This window comes from Apus apus, chromosome 3, assembly GCF_020740795.1.
Source record: "Apus apus isolate bApuApu2 chromosome 3, bApuApu2.pri.cur, whole genome shotgun sequence".
In the NCBI taxonomy this organism is placed as follows: Eukaryota; Metazoa; Chordata; class Aves; order Apodiformes; family Apodidae; genus Apus; species Apus apus.
Window position 1 is genome coordinate 32448069 of NC_067284.1, and position 23816 is coordinate 32471884.

The following is a 23816-nucleotide window of genomic DNA, read 5'->3' on the forward strand; positions in this document are numbered from 1 at the left end:
TGTATTTATTCAAGGCACCCAGATCCTCTTGTCATTTGCTGTGCAACTTTGGACAAGATCTTCCACTTCCTCATTCATCCTGAAGGTTTTACTGCTCTTTATTCTGCCCTCTCTTTTATTCTCTTGCATCTTGCATTTTTTATCTCTCTCTCTGCATCTAATGCAAGAAGACTCTTAGTACAAACATAGTCATTAAAGGGAATTTCAGGCTAAACAACAGGAGTTGCAGGAGTTCTCTACTGTTACACAGAGGTGAACTCTGAAAAAACAGATGGGACACAGCATTGCAACAGAGACACAAACACTCCAACGAGTAAGAATGGAAAAATGACTCATTTAGTGCAGTCACTGTGTTGCCTGCTCAAACATGTTTTGCAGCAGGTCTTGAAAATACCAGCAACCCCTTTTAGTGCCCCCTTGCAATGCAAGCAAAAAATGTGTTTGCACAGAAGTTTGCACAGGAAATGTTTAATATTAATTTTTTAATGTCTGATTTTTCTTTTAAATAAAAAAAGCAACCATCATCTTCGAGCTTGTAGCTCTTGGCACTTCTCAGAAAAAGTAACAGAATGCTATACACAGTGCATGTACATAGCAGCCTTCCCTGAAATCCTATACTATCTTCAGCTCACATGTTTCACCTTACAGCCAGGAAACAGGTCCATGACCCTGCAGGTGGCTTCAGCAACTTTCAGCCAAGCCCATCATTCTCTCCCACGTTAAGAGAAGTTGTAGCTTATTTCCCCTTACCTGCATTTGGCACCATCTTTCAGTTTACAGTCTGCAGAGCAGCAGGGATCAGCCTGTTGGTACAAGAGGCCAGGATCGCATTCCTCCCCTTCATCCACCCTGGAGTTCCCACACACTTTGTTGTTGCGCTCTTTGAAGCACTCCTGGGCCTTGACCTCTATGGTTCTATGGATGGATTTTTTGCTGCAGCTTGAGAACATCTAGAGAGTCACGTGGAGAAAGAACAGCACTGAGGACTGTACCTTTCTGTCAACAAGTGGCATCAAAGACAGTTTCAGCCTCCTTATGCCCCCAAATTCTGGTGCCTCAGAAAGCAGTTAATCCCTCCATGCTGCCAGTTTGATACCTTGGAAAAAATTTAAGATGGGAAAGTAACAGTTTGGCCCATAAAGAACTTTGCTATGTTGCAATACAGGGACACCCACATGTGGTTTGGCTCAAAGAGCCAACTCCAGCTCTCCAACAGCTTTTGGAGCACTAGCAACCACCCCCAGGAAGGGATGCAAAGTTGTAGCAATGGGGAGAGACTGTGCTTCGTCATGACAGTGGGGTAGGCTGAACCACAAGTCAGACCAGACTGCAGACTCATAATTCCCTTGGTAATCCTGGTTTCTCATCTGCAGAACAGGCACAATGCCAAGTCCACACTGCCACTGTGAACTTCTGAGACTGGTGAGCACCATGGCTGTGACATCTGGCAGTCTCTCTCCAACAAGAATAACTATGGACCACCCAAAGGCTATTTGGTACTGAAGGTCCTGTGTTTGACTCTTGCTGATGACTTGCTTTTAGCAGCATGTTGCCACAGTTAATTACAAACAACTAATTAAAAAAGCACCTGGACACCCTATGAACTCTAGTGAAACTCAGAATCCAAGGATGAGCTGATCTTGCAGAGAACCCAACAGCATGCAAGTATGTTTTCTTCTTATGGCTAATCCATTACATTCCTGGTGTTTCAGGCTACAGGAATCATTAACCAAATAGACTTCCCATGCAAAGGGTCACTGACCACAGCAGAAACTTATACATGGAAGCAAAACTATGCAACTGTACCTTATTGTTTTCATGATCTCCACTGACAGCAATTGGATACATAACATATTTCCCTCCCTGGTCTTCAGTCGGGGCACATTCTGGCAAACTATCAGGATCATGCTCTGCTCCAAAGTTATGTCCAAGTTCATGTGTTGTAACCAGGTCAGCCTCCTTTTATGAAAATGAAAAAAAAAACAATGCTGGAAAAAAATCAGGCTGAGCAGGACAAGACAGAATATTCCAGCTAGTTCCAGGGCACCAGCAATTCAAGATACACTGAGATGGAAAGGGATTTGTATTTTTTTTAGAAGTGAGAAACTGAAGGCAGGTAAAATTATGGTCCACTTCCAAAGGCAAGTCCCAGGACTAAATCTGAATATTAAACCACTGTTAAAGGCAAAATGCTGTCCTAGAATACTGATTCAGTCTTGTTTTCAATGCAATGCACTTAAATTGTGAAAAATTGCTTTTAAATAGCTGGAAGGCATAAAACGTTGAAACAAAACCCAATCCAAACAAGCACCAGCTACTACAATTAGTCAATTTCTTGTTTAACATCTCTCGCCATTACAATGGTTTCTTCTAAATGGATGATGACACTAGGAGTGCTGAATAAGCTCTTCTATTGCCTGATTACTAGGAAAGATATCTACAAACGTGGCCCAACAGGGTTGGATTTCCCACAGAATTTATGCAAGACAGGACTCCTCTGCTCAGGATCTCAAACCGGCTCTGCCTCACTGCACTGCACGCCTCCCTGCTGTGCCTTGACCAGCCGACAGTGTCAAGGTCACGAGGTGACAACCACAAAACCAGCACAGAAAGAACAGTTAATCACAAGGAACTGAGCAGTTCAAGAGAGAGAGAAGCAAGTTGCATCAGGTAACTGCCATTTCAGCTGCTGTGCAGGCACAGGAGGGACCAAGCACTGCAAGAAGCAGCACAGGTAGCCAGGGTAAGCATGGCTAATGCAAGAGCCACAGACAGGAGAGCTGCCCAGACATCCCTCCCATGCATCATTGTGTTTAATTTGCAGAAGGGGTTTTTTTTGTCTTTCAAAACCCAAGTGGACACTGCTACACTCTCCCCATGAAACCAATTCATAATCCTCCTACTGCCTCATCTCAAGCTTTGTGACAGCCACTGGGAAGACAGAAAACTCAATTTCCTTTGTAATCCAAAGCAGAACTCCAGCTTGGAGATTGAACAAAAAATGCAAATAGCATGGCAACCACTAGAGCTCTTTGTCAATATCCCTCTCACACAAAGGTCCACTGTCTTTTTTTTTTCTAGCCTCTTGACAGCTTCTGTGCCAAGTTTTAGCCCACACACCAATTATGAATTCGCTTTATAATCAGGCTACAGAAAAGTACAACTGAGAAGTCAGCAAGAGAGAAATAGGCACAACTGCAAAGATTTGGTAGATGCAAACACAGGCACTGCTCTTGGATCTTCAAAGTGAGATAAAGCTCATATTCAGGCCTTTAAATACATACTACCTCAGCAAGTATAAAAAAAATAATCCAGACAAGTATCAATTTACATTACTCTTAGTATCAGCACTAATAAGCCTGGCCTATCATACTGTTCTCTGCTTTATTCATTCAGGGGACACACAAAAAACAGGTAAAGAAATTTCATTAGAAGGCCCAAACTATACCTCTTACTTAGCTTGCACTACTTTCACTGCTTTACCTTGCAAATGGAACCAAGCCTACAAAATTGTCCACGTGCATGCTGTAAGTGTACATAATAGCAAACACACACTTTTTTCTTATGAGTCTACTGTTAGCCTATTGAGACTAATTTCATTCTTAATCTTGTATTATAACATTAATACTTGTTGTATAATATGCCTTGTTCTGCTTTAGGTTTTGGTTTGTCTGCTGGGTTTTTTTTAAAGGAAAATACATTTAAATTCATCTTTAGATACCAAAATCCTATTTATACGTGGATAACTATGGCTCATATTAGACACTAGCTATGTTTCCTCGTTCCTGTTCCACAATGAATTCAACCTTCAACTCCATTCAGTCCCAAGTCCCCTTGTCAGCAAGAACAAAACCAATGATTTTGGTTTTGTGACCTACATCTTAGTCCCCAGGGACCTGATGCAATCAGAAAGGCAGCAGATTGTTTCTGAGAGAGCGCAGAAGCTTGTCAAAATCCCATGGCACACATGACCAACACACACGTACGTACACCAAATGTTCCCACTCTGCAGAGAATACTCTCCTACCTTTGTAAGGATGGTCTTCCCATAGTTCTTGGTGCTGGTTAAGCCACTGTTCAGATAGATGTCCTTCTTGGCAATTTGACTGTAATAAGCTACAGAAGTGAGAAAGAAACAAATTTAAAAGGCCAAACTTTTTTCTTAGGTTTCATGAGGGAGACAGTGATAGTTGTTTGGGTAAATGAACAGCTTATTGTTCTCCCAGGCTCGCCAGTGAGACCCTGCCTCTTGCCAGCTTTTGGAGTGGGGGAATCTCAAGCACAGCACAAACAGCTCATGTACTGCAGTAAAGGGGAAAACAGAAGACATTTCCAAGACAACAGCATCAGCCATTCCAGAAGCGCTGCCGATACAAGGCAGCCCTTGGTCTAGGATTTGTTCTAGCCAGCTTGTTCACACCAGAGAGCTTAGGGACTTTTATCCTTCCTTTCCCTTCTTTTTCCAGCTCCAGTCAAAAGAATGGCCATCTATTCTAGCCAAAATCTACAAATCATACTCTGCAAAAGTTGGAGAAGAAGATTAAACACAAATAAAAACTAGCATTCAACTCACAATTGGAAGAGAAAAAAAAGAAGCCTTGCCTTTAGGGCAAATGCCACCATGGCTGTTAGGTCTGGGAGAGCCAACATAAGCCAATCCAAGTGTTCCCATGTCAAAATCTTGATATGTGAAGAGATGAGCAAGGCACACATGAGCTGCTTTCTCAGCAATATCAAAGCTAAATTGCTTTAAAGAGAAGGAAAAAAAAAAAAAAGTCAAATCTTTGCAAAATATTTACAGTGTATATTAGAAGTCTATAGATACAGAAATTTATCTAATGTGCCAGACAGGCACCTTCTAGAACTGGTTAAGTCGAAAAAAAGCAGCTGATGTCTGTCCTACAGAGTTGTAGAAAATTAAATGACTACCCAAGCACATTGTACAGATCATTTACATAATGTGTCTGTTTGTTTCTCCTTTTCTCAGAGAGGGGAAAACCAAGCACAATAATTTGATGAAGGTCACAAGGCAGCCAGTCTCAGGGCCAGACATATCAGGATTGCCTTTCTGACTCAGGCCTTAATAATTATTAATAATACAATAAGTTTTTAGTATTTATAAGTATTTATAAATAATACTATGGGGTGTGTGCTCTATAATTACACAATTTACCACAGGCTACAGGGCACAGCAACTAGTTTGATTTTCTGTAACATACCTCATGCAAATGAAGTAGAGGAGTCTTCCTCTGATACCACAGAGCAGCTGTATGAACGAGTAATTCTCTGTAAGTGGCACAATTTTTCAAGAGTCAACCTACCTCTAGCAGCATTTTCACATCCCAGGCATCCTTCTTATCATCTGGGTAACTTTTTGCCATATTGTAATGTTTTTCTCCACGTTCTACAGGACTTGGCTCATTGTGGATGAGAATCTACATTTCAAAAAGGACAACAACAATGTAGAGGAATTTTGATCAATTTTACAGCTACAGAAAAGCTTTCAATGTAATCTTAAATGTCTCAACAGATCTGCAAGAAGAAAAATTCAGACTCGGCATGCTTCTAATGTTAACTTTTCAGCCTGCTAGTCAAGATACACTGACTTCATTGTAGTGAACTACACAAGCCATTTTACAGAGCAACATCAACAGTTTTCACTGTAACATTCTGCTTTGAGATGCATGCTACTCTATCAAAAAAGACCACACAAATACAACCATGATTTACATCTAATATAAATAACCCCAAATGATTTCAGAGTTCTAGCTAACCAAAATATATTTTAAAGGATTCTACTTTCCCAGTAACCTAGAGTTAGTGCATCATGTTCTTTCCCCCTCCCCATCCAATTAATTCTGCTTCCTTGTTCCTGCAGACTTATTCCCAGCAAAGGGGCAGCTAGCTTGTACCATGAGTCCTCACATTCACATCACAGCTCTTGGGAGTACTCCAAGCCGAAGGGTTCCTCTTCTTTTTACATTCCTTTCCAGATTTCTGTGCACTAACTTTCAGGACCAGTCATAAAAATTGTAGCCACTACATCCCATGTGTCCTTCCTATATCAGCCTCTCCACCATCATAGTATCAAGAGAATGTGTCTTTTTCATCTATGTTTGGGCCCCACTCAGGCTTTTAAGCTAATCACTAGCCACAGACACAAACATCAAACACATGATTTAGAAAGCGTATGTGCCTGACAGAAACAAGAATTGCTCATATTTTGGAAAAAAAACCCCACACCTTTGAATTGACATTAAATACAAAAGAATCTCCCTGAAAACTCGTATCTCAAAAGCTGCAAGAAAGTGAAAATGGATACGATGTGTCAGAACATTAACACCACCTCTGGCAAGCTATTTCAGTGTGCTCCTGGCTGGGGTTCATATTGTAGGATTTGATTATTTTATCCCTAATCCAGGTGAAATGATCAGAAACCTTGATATCCAAAACATATCCTGATCTATGAAACTAGAAGCCCGTGGAGAGTTCAGTGGATACCTGCTCTATCTGTATGCCGTACCCATTGAAGGCCCCATTGTCCCAGGACGTGTTTCGGTAGATGTCATCCACTCTGTCTATCAATTCAATCTATGTAGAAAAGAAAAACAAGTTATTTAGTTCAAATTTTCATGTAATAAAGTTCAAAACCCACTGGGAAGCTGCAACATACTTATCTAGAAACACTTCAAATGAAAATTGAACCTCATCTAACATAAAAGACATACTTGCTGTTCCAGAAACAACAGCACTTGGATCCAGAAAGTATTATTAAACATCCCTGAACATTTTCCATCATAGAAAACCTGTACAAACTTTCCCATTTATCACTTTCTTTTGTATAGTAGAAGAGTGATAATATTAATTAACAAGACATCTTGTGAAATGTTTTGTTCATATACTAGTTTTCTATGTCTCTTTGAGGGGAAGGGCAGAGGAGGAAGTTGCTTTTACTGCTTTGTTTTAGCACGATGCTTAAATACTTTAGCTGATGCTTTAGGCCTGCTTCCCTCTCCATCAGAAAACCTATTATTTTCCTCATTATGGTTCAAGTACAAGGTTCTAGAAAGTCTATTGTCAGTGCTCGCTATCAATACATCCGTTTTTGTGCTGTTCTCATCTTCTTAAAAACCACCTTCTACTAATTACAAATGATCAAACTTGCTCAGAATGAAAAGTGACATTCAGAACCACTCCATAATAATTTATGCTTTAGTTTTCCACTCACTGTGTTGTTTACAGTACACATCTATCCAGGAAATACAACAGTAGGTTAGGCTGGAAGAAGTACATGTCAGATACTGAGACAAGAGCATCTCTGCAAATACATTAATTGAAACTCTGTTACCTGAGAAATGTAAACATTTCTGGGGACAGAAAGGTCAAAAAGCCAGTAAAGATGGATCAAAGTGATTAGCATTTCAAAGATTCGGGCTCAGAGAACTCTTGGCAAAGGGCAGGCCTCCAAAAGTGGTTTAACTTGTTTTTGTTTTGAGTCCCCAAACCCATACACTCCACTTCTGCTGAAAGGCTGTGGATAGGCAGTCTATTTCACACAAACTTGTCAGGTATACAATCCCTTTGTACTAGTTTTGGCTGAGTTACTTGGTAACCAGTACATGTGATGGAGCCTTGCTTTCCTGAGGATGGCTGAACACCCACCTCCTGACGGACGGCAGTGAATTAATTCCTAATTTTGCTTTGCTTGTGTGCACAGCTTTTGCTTTATTTATTAAACTGCTCTTATCTCTACCCTCAAGTTGTGTCATCTTTACCCTTCTGATTCTCTCCCCCATTCCACCAGGAAGGAGTGAGAAAGCAGCTGAGTGGGGCCAAGCTGCCTGCTGAAGGTAAGTCACAACACTCATGTACAATCACACTAATTGTTTACTGTGCCTGCTTCAATTTTACTGCTTTGGACAGAGAATCCTGGAATAATTAGAAATAAAAAATATAGAAGCTGCTTTTGTCTCTTGTGTGAACTTTAAACATGCTTGAACTTTAAAGATGCTTGTATCATTTACAGTGGAATTAAAAATCCAGGAGATTCTAAACCTCTGACAGGAAAAATAACATTTTTTAGGCAGAAATGAAACTTTAAGACAATTTAACTACCATATAATCATAATAAAATATTTTTAAAGCATGATTTAGCACTTTTTCAGGTAAAAAGCACACACTGTCATGATGTAAATATATATGTTGTAGAGAAGTAGCATAAGCTGTATGTTGTTTTAACTACTGAAGCACTACTTTTTCCTCTCCATTTCCTGCAGCAAATAGTAACAAAGTACACTTACTTACCAAATAGTTTATAGTAGTACTCTCTTCCCCACGGCCCATATACTTGAAAAAACGATGATCAGCCACTACCAACATCTTGCATGTGTTTTTGGAGTTGTCTGTAACAGCTCTTTTCTTCCGACGGATGCTTGCTAATGTGAACATTATAAATATAATTAAACAAACACTTGATAAAACCACCACTGTTGTGTCTATTACCCCTATATAAGATATAATGTGAGTCCAGGTGGGGTTTTGGAGACACTGGGGGATGTTTGATCTTGGGTTTGGTTTTTGGTTGCTTTTTTTAAAAAAAGTATCCTTAAACTTTGTCTTCGTAACAGTCCTTAAACTTGTTGTAAGGAAGCAAACATACAGTAGTGAAATTGAGACATTCAACAGATTTACCTACAGAGCTTTTACAGTCATCATCTCGGCCTTAACCCCTTTTCCTCCTCCTGTTCCTAGTCATTATCCCCATATCTCTGTTGCCACAACTGAGGAGAGAAGGAAGAGACCCAAAACTCAAAAAACTCAAAATGGATTCTTAGAATGACCACTGAGGGCAAAGAGGTCTTGCTGCACAGTGCACAGAAGTATAGTTGCTTTAATGTTCACTTATACTGCTGCCTGCTATCACACCGAATGCTACTCAGGCCTGGTGAAGTAGCTTCCTCTCCATAGCCAAGAGTTTGGTAGGGCCAAACATGCTCTCAACAAGCCAGAAGAAACATGGCCCATGTGACAGTTTCTTCCTTCAACTGGGCCTTTTTTTGATTAGGGAGTGGGCATGAAGAAGAATGCTGCTTTAATAGTTAAACTAGAAGTAGCAACACAGATTATTGCCCAGGTTCTGATCTTACTTGTCAACACAGCCAGAATTCAAGCATTTGTTTCAAAGATGCTGCTCTCCCAAGGTATGGACACTCACATTCATTTTGCTTCCTGTCTTCCAGTCCTTTTGGCAACAGTTCTTCTTCATTCAGCTTTAAATAACCACACACCTTGGGGGACTGCAATCTTGAGAAATCTTTAATATCTTCAGATCTGTAGACCAGCAATCTTTCATCTTGCACATTATCTACAAATCTCCACAGTGGCTGACATCAAAAGAAGAACAAAAATACAACTAGTTAGGAACACAATGAATGCAAAGACTAGGTCTATATTAAAAAAACTGTAGTTATGTGTACACACAAATACATTGGACTCCAATAATCAAACCATAGTAATAAGTCTGATAAAACAGCATCCCCAAGAAAGCCAAAAGAATCCCAACATTTTTATGTTGGCATCCAAAAATCAAAGATCATCTCAAGAGAGCAGCGGCAGCCAGCTGATAAAGCTGTGGAAGAGAAAGAATTTTTCTTTCACTCCAGAATATAAGCAAGCTGAGGAGGCATCTCAGGCTCACCCACTCCCTCTGTAACTGCAGGGAGACTGGCACAGCCAAGGGGGAGATGCTTAGACTGTGCTAACAAATGCACTGACCAGAAGCACAGGAGCTGGCAGATAACAGAGAATATCTAAGTGCACAGCAGAACACAGTCTTCACAGCAGAAGGCAGGCTCCTCCATGTTCAATAGCTACCCAAGTCACTTATAATCATGAAGATTTCTCCAAAAGCAAAGAAAACCATGAAGTTCCACTGTTTTCCTAATTCCCATAGCAAACACATACTGACCATCATTTTTGTTTAACCAACGTGTCCCTATTATTATCTGTACAGAACAGCTACAGCAACATCACCAAATACAACACAGCCAGGGGCTGTTCTTTGGGCAAGGCCAAGAAATACAGACCACCCATGTCAGCACTGCAGAGCACTTGTGGGTCTCCTTTTGCCCTTAAGGCAGTGGTCTTCCAACTTCAGACAACTATTACTTAGCATACTGTGCTTTTGGTCCACAGCTAAAAAATCCTGAAATGAAAAAAGGCTGTGCTGGCCCTGCAGCCATGTGTCTACACTGCAAAACTGAGGGCACAGATTTTGCATCCTAGGGCAAAGTACAAGAGCACCAGGGGTTTATATGAAGACCTGCATCCTTTCCAAATGGTGCAGGAGGACCGTGAAAGCAAAGGAAGGCAACACCAGAAAGCCTTTGTCCATGCTGCCTCTTGGGAATGGACTGAGGCACACAACACTGCACGGGGGCATCATCCTATCCAGACTGGTTAGGGGCCAAAGCTGATTCTGGGATGTTGGCAGCTAGGATGTGGGCAAGCTGGAGCCTCCAAGCTACTGCTGGCCTTTATTTAAGCTGCACAGACACAGCCAGCGAGGAGCGACAGGGCTGGCTGTGTGGGAAATGAGACATGCTTGCATTACTCTGGACCACAAACCCCAAAATGCTTAAGAAACCACAATCAAATGGCTGCTATATGCTCTTAATGCAAAACACAAGCACAGCGGTTTGGGTACTCCAATCACATTTTCATACTTTAACACACTGGATTTCCCAAGTTTACCCATAATTCTGCATATCCTTGGGTTTGAAGACAATTATAATACCCATATAACAGTCAGCCATAATTACTGTTATTCAGCCATTCTCATACAGCTTGTGTCTGGGAATATACTGCACTGAACAACTCATTTGGATAGTCTCTAATTACTTCTTTTTTTTTTAACCAAATAGTTTAAAATAACACAAACAATTAAAATGGTGTAAAAAAGAAACAAGGGAGCAGGGAGAAATAGCAGATTTTCAAATAAAGCTTAAAGAGTCAAAGCAAAAATGTTAGAAAACTCAACAGACCTCAACTTTGCTCAGAAAGCTGCAGAGTTTGTTATTCTACAGGACATGATCACCACCGATTATTAACTCTGTTTCTAAACCCCTTTCTTGTGTAAAACATACCTTTTCCCTGATGTATATCAAGCATGCAAATGTCAGAGAATGTCAGTTACTAATAAAATTCAGCACTTGTGAAAGTCAAATTGGTTTCACATTTCTCTCCCTCCTCTCGACTCACAACAAACACCACCACCAAGTCTATTTAGAGCTACAGAGGTGTTATAGTGACTAAATAGGAAGAGAAACACCCACAGGGAAAAGAGATGACTGTTGGAATATTCCTTTCAACAGTAAATCATACCTCTATATTGTACTCTTCTCCATCAGTACTGATTCTTACTGTAAAGTCTTCATCCCCAATATGTGCCAAAACCTTGGAATTATGCTCTCCTTTGACATAAGCAAGGAAAAATAAAATTAATTCAGCTTTATTTGCTCACACTCCTGCATGGACACTGTTGTGTTTTTTAAAAACTGTTTTTAAACTTCAAGCAGAATTACCTTCCTCAGTCCTTGAAGAGCACTACACTGTCCAGCTTAAAGAAAATAAGAAATGAACCAGCACTACCCCCCAACCTTAACTTCTCAATGGTCATGGTCATAAAGACTCAGATTCAATAGATAATTTTGCAGAACATGTTGAGATGGCTGTGGGGATTAGTAATGGGACCCAGAGTATTTCTGCCAATAAAAGCAGCTTGCATCTTACTACTGTCAGACAGCAGTTCCATGGCATCAGCCTGCATTCCAGTGGAAAAGACCTTTACCACATCACAAAGGCCACATAAAAATCAAAACAACTTAGCGGAAGCATTAGTGATGGACTTAAATGGAGCCACACACTCTTTATCTGCAGAAAGACACTCTTAACTTACAGGAAAGTAGTCTGCAGAGAACCATCTTAATGTCTTTTGGAATAACATTACAATATGTAATATCACAACTAACTATTGGGGCCTTATGTTCCAGGACAAGGAATATTCAAGTCCTACATTCCAGTTGGAATTAAAGCCACCACCATAATTAAAAGTAAAAAAAAAAAACAAACCACAAGCTACTGCTTGAGTAAATTATACCTTTGTGTTCTGCCAAACTAAACAGAAAAGCCCTATCTCAGAACCTGGGTACAATAGCTCAAAAAAACCCCACAACCCATCAAACCTAAAAAAAATCCCAAACCCACCACAAAAACTCCACAAAAAACAAAACCAGAAAACCCAAGGAGGATGAGAACTAAGTTTACTTGTTCATCCTAACCACATCTGATGAAAATGAGGGCAATACACCATTTACTTTGGCCAAGAGACTTGTGCAAAGCTGTACTTTCTCAGCACTGATATGCAGTCTAGTCCATACTAACCAACAACATGTCCGGTGAAAAAGTCTTGCCATTGAACACGATACTCCTTTTCCTTGCCTTCACCATCCACAATTAATGCTTGAAATTTTTCTGAAAAGTGTTCAGCAGTTGCAGTTAAGTATAGTTTAAAGTGCCTGTAAAAGAATTTACTTCCATTTATTTTTAAGAAAGTATACACATAACAGATAAAACCAGTCTCCATTTTACTAAGGGTGTGAAAGAAGTTAGAAAGCATTCATTCTGATAAGCAGACTACAAAAACCTCTATTTTGTAATTCATAACTGCAAAGATTTTTTTTAAGAGTCAAAGATGTTCAATTAAAAAAAGTAAACCCCCGTATCTAAAACAGTTCTGGTTTGCTCATGATGCACCTTTTCCTTTTGCAGACAAGTAAAACCAGTTACTGGTAACTATTTAAAGAAAAACAATGGATTTGTTCATCTATTTTAAATTAAATAATCTTTAAGTTATACAATCAGAAGACCATAAACAGAAATCTGATCTCTTTAGATTTTTATGATACATTGTCACAAAAACTAAAGGCTATCCCAAGAAGTAGAGAATCTTCTCTGGAATGAGCCTAATGGGCGTTTGGTTTATGTGGGCTTTGGGTCAAAGATTTTTGTTATGCCCCCTGCAATTATTCTGTAATTATCATTGGCAGTATTGCAACCTCATCATAAAGTCAGGGTGCATGAGGCAGTGCAAAACAGGGACAGCCAGACATTTAATCCCATTAAGCTTTTATACTCAATACTTTAAAATTACCCCTCCAAACATTTAGAGATTCAAAAAATATGCACAGCAACTTGCACAACAGTTGTAGTTGTAGATGACAGACGTGGGAAGGCACATGAGAACACAGAAGACAAAGATGTCAGATGAACAAAATCAACCTCCACTTGCTAATACATAGCGTGATGCTCACCCTGCTCCTCCATTTTAGATTCAGAGTTTCAGCACTCAAATACTTGTAAGGCACTTTCATGACACTCAGAATAAAAATCCAACAACCTTCATGTCTGCTCTCTTCTACCTCTCTTTCCCCTGTCACCTGTGCTTCTATTTCCCATCTTATTCAAAAATTATTACGAGTGTTTTATTGAGCAGGAAATATACCCTCAGTAGGAAGAGGATTAAGTCTCCATGAAAAATGTAATAAATCTCCTGGGCGGCATATCACACACAATCCCCAAACTGAAGACACAGATTTTCAGGAACCAGAGGACTGTCAAGAATTATGACATATTGCAAGATGAGGTGAAAGTGGATCTGTGATTCTGTGAATCAGTGGAAGTAATTTACAAGAAACTAAAGCTAAAGAAATCTTAAATCACTGACACTTCAGCAAACAGACTTAATAAAATGCAACTTATTTTTCCTCTTTGAAGTCATATAACCATGCAGATCACTAACTTAGAAGAAACGGCCAGTCATGTCAGAAAACAAGGTAACTTCGAGTTTGGAACTGTGCATTATTCATCACAAACTGAAGGGAAATATGAGACTGTTTCATTGCTGCTTATTAAATTACCTTTGCAGGGCTGAAAAACTTAAGAGTCTCTCTACATGTGCCTCAGGCTGGAGGTCCCTCTTCTTCAGTGAGTGCTGCTGGATGCTAGACTGAGAAAGGATGTCGTAGTCTGAAAGTATGGACTCAATTGTGTCTGGAAGAGCAACAAGGAAAGTTTTAGTTTCTATCACAAATGCATAGGTAAAGCAACAAAACAGAGCCTCTGATTTCCACAGCAAGCTCTAACTTTAGGATAACTTGATAATTTCTGTAAAGGCGCATTTTGTGCAGGTAAGTAGAAATTGTACTGCGAGACAAGGCACAATCTAAAGAGAGGCACACAAAGAAGTTAATTCACTTATTACAGCCATTTTTTAGAAACCAACCCATCATTTTTACTGCCTCAGATATGCAGAGCTAACAGCGTCCCTGGCTGCCCCCAGAAATTAAGTGGAGGAGAAGTCCCCACTTCTTTGCAGTGAATTACTCCTCACCTGCTGGTCCCTATCCGAGTCTAAAGAAGAAAATAATTAAACCTAAGAATTATCTGCAGATTCACTGCATATCAGGACTGCATTTATTAACTTTCTGTCCAATAGCAGCCAAAAAGATGTCTGTGTAGCATAGTCAATCAGAAACATCTAAAGAGGCACCTCCAGGTACCCTGCTTTCCCATATCACCATGCAAAACTGCCTTGATTTCCCTAATCAGAAAACAAAAACTTGTACAGAGGATGGAGACCAAGGGCCCGAACCCCTATGGGGAGCAGCACAAAAATTACAAATTCAGGTCAGTATTCTGCAGATTCTTCCAGCATTAACAAGTGCACAATGCTGGCTGCCAACCACGTTTGACTCTTGCTGACAAAGCCTCCTGCTGCTTTTGAAGGCATACCCCTGCCAGGAGCACCCAACCATGCTTCTCCACTCTGCAGCACCCACCACCCAGTGAGACACCTGACAACTACCTTTGCTTCCAGCAGCACCAATCAATTAATCTGCCATTTACAGCCTTATACAGAGGCCCTTATCCCCACACTGGCAACTTCCTTCTCTGCCAGAGGTGTTCACTCTTTTCACTACACCAAATGAGGAGTCAGCTGTGTTTTACAAGAGGCAAAAGTGCTCATCCAGTCATTCTTTATTTTAAAAATTCCCATTTTTCCCCTTCCGTTTCCATCTGTGCTTCTAAACCAGATATGATAGCTACCAAAATGGGTTTACATTAATGAAGATGGCCTTCCACTTCTTAGGGCCCCTGATCACTAGCTTACTCCAGTCAACCAAGTAACCTCACATATTTTCTAGAACTTCTAAACAGCACCACTAGTAAGCTGAGTTTTACTGGCTCTTGTGCAACAAGCCAACACTGCCAACTTGAAATCTAGATTGGTGTAACTCCTGATTTTTTTTTATTTATTTTTTATAAACCTGCCACATAGTGCCATCATTTTTCCCCAAATACATGTCTCTAAAGCCCAAGAAAGCCTTTAAGAACAAGCACACTGATTAAGCCAAGATAAGCACCTTGATTTTTCTTTGCAAGGGGGGAAGGTATGGAGAATTAACCACCAGTGTATGTGCACACGTGTGCTTCTGTACACTGGAAGTGAGGGAGCTGCAGGAACAAAGATGACCCTCACAGCTCTCTTGCCCTCACAGCACCAGACCTACTAACCAAGTGATGGACAGACAACACAGCTCCCTTCTCCAGCAGTGGTTCCCAGGCTTCTCCCTCCCCAGCTGCCCCTCCCCTGCCATTGAGCAACACAGGAAGGGCAGTGCAGTTGGAATTTCCTGATTTCTGTTTACAACCCACAGGTTGAAAGCACCTGCAATCGATTACCATGTGTTTTGGGTTATACACACAGGCAAGTTTCCACCACCTTCGATCATGGTGTGGGTTTTTTTTTCCTCTTCTGTGCCAAGGAGGGTAGAGAGGAGCAGGGAAAAGACATTCTGAAAAAAACCTTCATGAAACTGTCCAGTCCTAAAGTGTTTTAATTAAACCTCAGATTCTTCCAACAAAGCTAGAGCAGACCCCTCAATTAGGGTGAATGTTGATATATGGGATACCAAATTTACATTTGTGATACACAGCAAGTGCGTGTGGTATGTGGGCCATGAAGCAAAAGAGGTGTGGTACCATGGTACCACTGCACTGCTTGGGGATTTACTGAGCCCAAGGCCTGCCCAAGAGGCACAACCCCAGCTGCAAAACACTCCTTCTGCCCCTTCCCACCTCTGCCTGCAAAGTATGGCCCAGAACCAGGGGAAGGTCATGCCAAAGAGCAAGATGCAGCTGCCACTACTGCCAGTCTCAGTTTCATGGAAAGAGAACTGAGAAATCAGCTAAATAAACTAGTTGCTTTTATTTGGTAGGCAAGGAGAGCTTCAGAAACCCTGCTTCACCTCAACACACACAAACACTTCTGGAAATGTCTGAGACATGGGAAATGTAGTAAGAACAAGACTTCCAGAGTTGAAGGAGATGAGTAAGACAATTCTGTTAAAGTAACAAATGAAACACAGGACACTCCTAGTTCCTGTAACCCTGAAACAAGAATGCACTTGTTTGCATTTCCTCTTACCCTTCCTAAATTTGTTTGCTTTAAAATGTACTTGCGACATAAGCAAAGACTTAAGAAATGCTGCTGCTAGGCCTAGATCTGTGAACTAATTCAGGTATCAGATGGATGTGAAAAAATATTTCAGTAACACACTCAAACAACAATTTTAATGTAAAATTTACATACTGTGAAAATGAATCCATGGTCAGGGCTTATTGAAAATAAAAGATGAAGCATCATTATTTTAAGCAAAATAGAGAACTGTACAGAGCCCAACTGTACAGGATTATATGGATGGGAGCTACAGCAAGCATATACTTGAATAGTTTTTGTTCAAGTTTAACAATCTTTCTGGCATTCCTTCTTCATTTTCTTCACTATGTTCCAAGAGTAATTTCCCATAGGCTTCAATAGCACTGCGCTGACTCAGGTTTTCCCAAACCACTTTCCTGTGGTTTCTTCCTTTCCGGCCCCTCCTAGATCTCTGCATTCCTCTCTTTTTGGAGAAGGATACCTTAATTTCATCTGATATTCCAAATATTCCTTTATGATTGCCAGCCTTCACCTTATTACACCTTCTGTCTTGATGGGGGGACCTTCTCAGAACATGCACACATCAGGCTTGTAAAAGAAACAGGGGAAGAACATCAAAGACAATACCCCAAAATTTCTCAAGAAGAAATCCACAGCAGTGACTTTTACTCCGCTTCCAACTTTAAACTCACCAACTCCTTCCTCCTTCTCTTTCCCCTCATTTCAAGCCTACTGCCACTAGACTCTGCAACTGAACATGGTAAAGTATCTTTTATATAAATTATGGGCCAGTATGCATTGCAGCAGGCTACTCCAGCAGCAAAGAGCTCAAGAATGTGCTGGGCAACAGCTTAGCTCACTGAGTTGGAGGCCACCGCATGTATTTCAAAAGAAGAAGTTTCTCTTCCTGTACTCAGCTACCAATTCAAATACCAATGGCATCCTTCTCCAACCAGCTTTCATAAGCAGAACAGTACATTCCCATGATCTCATGCCGAAATCTATTGGCCAGAAAGCAACAAGTAAATGTGGCAAGTGAAACAATTCATGCGCATTCTTTTGCATTGCATCATTTATAGAAAGGTTAAACTTATCTAGAATCAAAGTTTTAACCCAGAAGATATAATTAATATTTTTTAAAACTCTCTTCACAATTATTCAGTGACAGAAAATGTGTCTACTTTAAACACAAGATCCAACAATATTTACAAACATTACTTTCAGAGTTTAAAATTGTTCACAAGAGCATCAGAGGGGTTTGCAGGAATGATTGCAGTTATTTCTCCAACCATGCCAAAGGGAATAAAAGCAGAAATAAATCTCCCATCAAAAGGCACTGGGATGGGATGACAAGCCTACAGAAAGTAGCCCTAGAACAAGCACAGCGAACACACTCAGGGAGGATTTTGCAGACTGCAATCTCCAAAACTGAAGAAAGGGCTCCAGTCTGTATTTACTGCAGCACTCATCAGCTACAGCCTTGGTACTGATCTTGAGCTGATTTCCAATAGGTATCTAACATCTATCAAAAGCAACTAATAATTTTTCCAATTCAGCTGAATGGTTAAAGGGCTCCATATTCTTTATTGTTACTATTTATTTTTTTATTCTCCAAATTACGCTTTTCTTCATACATGAAAATATTTCATTAAAGTAACCAAATGTAATAACCTCAAATATAATTCACAGCCTCAGTCAGAATCTGGACCAGGAAACACAGACTGGAGTCTTTACAACCTTAATTACATGAGCTAAAGCATGTCTCCATCACCCTACACAAAACAGCTGCCCTCATGTTTAGGTAACAGCCGGTTACTGGCTGCAATACAGCAGGATCACTTGACTGGAGCACCATTCCAGAAAGTGCTAATGGAAAAGGCCAATACATTCATATCTCAGCTGGTCCACACAGAGTGTCTTCACCAGTCAGGAGGTGATGCAGTCATGCCTAAATGTTTATGGGTACCTTCTCTTAACAGTTTACACTGCTTTCAGGAGACTGCTGATGAAGAGGACACATTGAGAAGACCTGTCTGTGGGAAAGCTGTTCCGTAACAGCTCATTACACACGCTGTTACATCTTTCTCCAGTACAGCTGGTACAGAACCATTGCCAATGACAAAGTGAATTGAAACACTTATCCCATGCAAAACAGACCATGCTTTTAACAGTTTAGATAAATCACATTTACTTGTTTCCACCAAAGAGCGGCTGCTGTTTTGCTCACTGAGTGTATGTGAGCAGATGAACTTGTGTAAGAAACAGGTTCAAAGCAAGAACCCAATGTATGTCAGCCTACTTATAAACCATAAGAGGATAAAGGTTTACACTCTGTTTAAACACATTTCTAGACAAACATGTTAGTAAAAACGGTCAGCCGTGTCAGCATTGCTGAATGTTTTTAAAGGCATGTGTTTTACTTGATCCAAACAACACCAAACTTGCTAAACAATGTGAGAAAACAGGGTGCCCCGATTCAGTTAGTCACCAGTGCAGTGCAGACAAAGCCTCAGGGTACAGTTAGGCAGAGCTCACACTGGGAAGTGAAGCAGGCTGCTGACTTACCATCTACCAGCTGTGCTGTCCTCTTCCTGCAGGTACACTGAAGATCCACACACTCAGAAGTGCCCAGGGAGGGATACCATGGAAAAGCTAATAACTTACAAGACACCCTTTTAGCTCATCTCAGGAAAAATTCGTTCATATAGCTGCACCATCATACTACTCCAAAGATTATTTTTTTCCCCTACAGTAAAATAGACATCTCTTTCTGGACAGTGTGAATACTTCCTTAAGGGTGCAAATTCTGTTTAGCAGAAACCAGATAGGTAATTAAACTGCTATTTCTGGTGGTTTTGAATACAGATTAATATCCCCAGTGGGTCCTACATGATACACCTCAGACACTTCTAACCTTGCAAATTTTCTCCTTCACTAAACACATCTTAAAGAGGGACTAGTGAGGAACAAAATGTATTATGTTGGATTTTCTTTATTTAATATCTCAGCTTGTCCTATTAGTGAAAGTAGAAAGCACTTTTTGGAAAGAAATTAAAAAAAAAAAAAAGAATGCAATATCCTGCTTGAATATTGACATTATGAAAATAAGGAAGCCCACTGAATTAACATCTTCATATTCAAAGTGAAGCATGGGCCATACAGCTGTCTCATCTTAAACCAGAACAGCATCATATGACCCAATGCTAAAAAAAAAAAAAAAAAATATATATATATATATACCCCCCAAAAGAAAATTACATACTTTCATCTGTTCTGCAGATAAGAACAGCCAAGTCACAGGATGTAGTGTTTTCTGGAAACAGATAATTTGCCTGGCTCCCCAACAACTGTCAGCCTCACTACTGTGCTTGAACATCATGCAACAAAATCCTGCTGTATCACAAAGTAAGCTTCAGTGGAGCTGATTCTACGTGGAGACCAACTACTGCCTGGACTACAGTTGTGAGACCAATCCTCTCCATCTGACTGTATCTCTTCTCCTTTTGAATACAACTTTAGACTCACTCAGACATGACCTTCCAAAATTCAAGGCACATCACAATTACAGAGGGGCAGAACTTTATGATTTCAGTAACAATCTGAAAGGGTTATACAGGAAACCAAGGAACACAATGCATACCATGTTCTTGTTCAACACCTCAGTAATTAGGGATCAACACCAAGTGGGCGGCAGCTATTGGTGCCTCCCTGTACAACAGAGACACTTTGCTATCCTCCAGTCCATGTACCTACTTAGGTTTAAAATGTAAATATTGAGAAAAAAATATATTTAAAAAAATAGGAATATAAGGATGGATATTGTGAAGAAATGCAGGGCACAAGTAACATAAATATGGGCAGGATGGTGGCATACATCTGCAATAATAAAAGACATCAGAAAGACTATCAGAACCATCGAGAGGTTTGCAGGACATCCCCAAAACAATCAAGTTTGAGTGTGATGTGAAATCTGTAGAACAGATTGCTAAAGAATCCTGGATCTTGGTTAACCTTTTATTAAACACAGCAAAGGACTTCCCCTGATCAGTCTGGGAAACAGGCAAAACCCAGACTCCTGCAGTTTATAAAAGAAGCTGGCGGGGGGGGGGGGGGAAATTAGCCTGTTTATAGCAGAAGTTAAATATAAACTTCTATCTCAAAGATGAATCTCTACTGACTACTAAACACATAATTAAATCCTGGTGTAACATTAAGAGTGCAACCCAGAGGACCCTGCACGGAAGAGCTGGCTGGCTGCGCTTCTTCGCTCAGCCCTTCCAGCCACAGGCAGAAACCACGCTGGGCCTTATACGCACACACAAAAATTCCAGAGGAGCAGAAGCGTGAAACCGAGATGAGTCACTGCTGCTATCAGCAATGAACAGCAGTGGTGAAGTTGCCCGTTTTTACGGTGGGGGGAAAGAAAAATAAAACCCAGTTCTTAAATGCAAACACGAATTTATTTTTTGGCTGCCCGGAGGTCAGACCAAATTGCTGATTCTGAAAACCAGACTCACACTGAGCACTTGATTATGTTCCCCTTACAACAATCTTGCAATAGTTAAGGGTATTTCTTACTAATCAGCATAGTGTTGACATTTTTCACTCTATTGACTTTGAGTACACAGTATAACTCCTGCCAGAAGTACACTTTTATCATTTCTTTTTGTCCTTCAGTTGGAAATTGAAACATTGATTCACATGAACAAAAGAAAACAAAGCTGAGGAAAGTACTTTAAAGCTTTGATATTAAGTATCTCCACAGAAGACAGCCAATCCACAACATAAAAGCCACATTGATAATTTGCATTAAACAAGGCCATGTCTACATGAAGCTTTTGCTGTTTATATGGAGACAAAGTGTACAGAAGACTGTAACTTTGTCACTTAGCCTGTAACATCACCTATGGAAACACTGTAGCTACAAATTCCTGCAGTGATTTTAAAATAATCCCTCAGCATCCCGGGCAGGTACCACATACTGCAACATACTGCTATTAGGCTGCATCTTGGATTCTCCTCCGTGTGATGCATGCTGAGCTACACACCCAACCTTCCACTTGTAGAACCAAAATGCAAAACTAGCTCAACCCAAAACAGTCAGCTTGCTTCCAAAGATACCAAAATGGGATAAGAAACAGAGACAAAAATGGCAGACTTCAGTATAGAAACTAGACATTTGGTCCTTAACTAGACACTTAGTCTCCAACAGATGCTTGAGTCTTGAAGGACAAAGTTTAATCTTAAATAAGGATTTTGTCACTATCTCACTGCATGCTCTTGCCTCCAGCTTCCAACTCCTAAACCCTTTGGCAGTTGGTTACATTCCTGGCCTTACAGACTTCCTGTGTTTTGTCACACCAAGTATGAAGCAGAATTCAAAACTGACTGTGAATAACTTTATGCTGCCTTCTGTATCACTCAGCTCCCCTAGTTTATTCATCAATACCACTATAATTTGTTTTTTTTCCACTAAACAATTTGTAAATTCTAGTCTTTTGATGTGCATTACAGAGGTTTGTACTAAACTATTCATAATGGATCTTCTCTTCAGCTCATGCAATTAATTTTGAATTCTGCATGGTATTTGAGCAGTGTGGAGTGCAAACAATTCAAGCCCAGGTTGATCTGCCTCAGATTTTCTTAGTGCAACACAGCAGGTAGAAAAAGGCCATTAGGGAGTGATTCAAAGAATATCATCTGCCCAGGACAGGAACAGTTATCTTCCTTATTTTAGTTCTCTACCTAGAGATAGCAGTAGAGTAAGATACATTTTACAGATAGACTACTGTGGGCAATCCTGGCTACATGCTTGCTTAGTGGCAGTGCACTAGCAATACCACTGTGTTGTAAAACAGATTCAAGCAGTTATTTAAATATATTCTCTGATATATTCAGATATATTCGGTGATATATTCAGCAGCACTGAAGCTGGGTATTTGCACTGCTGTGCTTTTCAAGTACATTAGGTCCTGTTATAATTCAGACACATCTGAGCTCCAAGACAAATAGCATTAATATTTAATACCTATAAAAGGTTATCTTCAGAGATAAATAACTGAGAGGAATTTTTTTTTTAAGTTGACATTAATTTTTCAGAGGCAAAACTATAATAACAGTCACTGTATTGACTAGTGGAGTCAAACTTCTCCCAGAAATTAATCCCTGCTGTCAATGTCATCAGAAAGAGCACCACATCTAAAGGCAACCAACTGTGGTAGATACCATCCTACCTTCACCCCTCACCTTGAGCACAACCACTGTCATCCCTCAACAAACAGGTCAGGTACCTGCACAGTCATGCTGTGAGCTAGTCCAAGGAGTGGACTCCACAAACAGAAAACACCCAAACACATATACACTACCACTTACTGAAAAAAAAAAAAAAAAAAAAAAGAAAAAAGAAAAAAGGCCTTAGCTTCCAAGCAGCTTAGCTCACAGAAATGGGGAAAGGATCAGAAATCTGAGGCCAGGACTGTGGCAGTCCCAATTTAGATCAGTTTAGACTGCTGGAGCACCACACCCTAAGATTACTTCAGTCAAAAAATGCTGGGAAATTACCCATGTCTTTTTATCCTCTTATTCTATTCTTTGTCAAATTTTGTTTTTCACTGAATATTTTTTTTCCTTCCTGAAAAACTAAACTTTTAGAGAAACCAGCAAGAAAGTTCTTAATAGAAATCATGAAATCGTAATCCTTGAAACTTCCCTAAAGCTACTGCTTGCCAGAAATCTGATTTCAGTTCACAAAACACAAGCTCTGAGGTTAAACAGAGCTCCCAAAATAGCAAAGCTGAAGTTATTAGAAGGAAAAAATGGTATTTCAGAAACCAAGCTGTATGTAAGATGAGGACAACAGAACTCCAGCAAAAGATGAACATAAAACCACAGTAAAGTAGGCAAAGTTATTTGGAAGGACAGCCTGTAGAAGGCATAAGGTTAATACTTAAGATAGCTTTTATTATATCAAAAGAAACAACACAGCCAAATAATTAAAGGGGCTTGTAATACAAGTAAACTGCAAAGATAAAGGCTAGTAACAAAAAGAGAAGAATTGACTTTAGCATTCACTGCAGAGGAGACTAAGCAGGGCCCCAAAAGCTTGTCTTGATAGGATTAATCCAAAGACCTGCCTCAAAGACTCAAGAAAAGGGGCTTTAGGGCAAACCAACAAAACTAGCAATAAGGCAACAGGACATTAATGTATTAAGTGGAGCTATAAAGCACAGAAAAAACAAAAGTGGTCAAATGCTAATCC

At 40.1% G+C, this 23816-nt stretch overlaps 1 protein-coding gene across 2 annotated transcripts in view; it reads right to left on the reverse strand.

Moving 5' to 3' along the window:
* ADAM17 (ADAM metallopeptidase domain 17) overlaps positions 1-23816 on the reverse strand; it is a 35221-nt gene that overhangs the window by 9190 nt on the left and 2215 nt on the right. Inside the window, exons 2-13 of one of the 2 annotated variants that reach the window (XM_051616078.1) lie at positions 19124-19210; positions 13977-14109; positions 12442-12575; positions 11383-11471; positions 9215-9383; positions 8305-8435; positions 6502-6591; positions 5322-5435; positions 4603-4747; positions 4028-4116; positions 1807-1959; positions 751-950 (exon numbers count right to left, since the gene is read on the reverse strand). In XM_051616078.1, coding sequence (XP_051472038.1) covers positions 751-950; positions 1807-1959; positions 4028-4116; positions 4603-4747; positions 5322-5435; positions 6502-6591; positions 8305-8435; positions 9215-9383; positions 11383-11471; positions 12442-12575; positions 13977-14109; positions 19124-19210 — 1534 coding nt within the window. The remainder of the gene's footprint in view (positions 1-750; positions 951-1806; positions 1960-4027; positions 4117-4602; positions 4748-5321; positions 5436-6501; positions 6592-8304; positions 8436-9214; positions 9384-11382; positions 11472-12441; positions 12576-13976; positions 14110-19123; positions 19211-23816) is intronic. The other variant, XM_051616080.1, reaches the window with a different exon arrangement.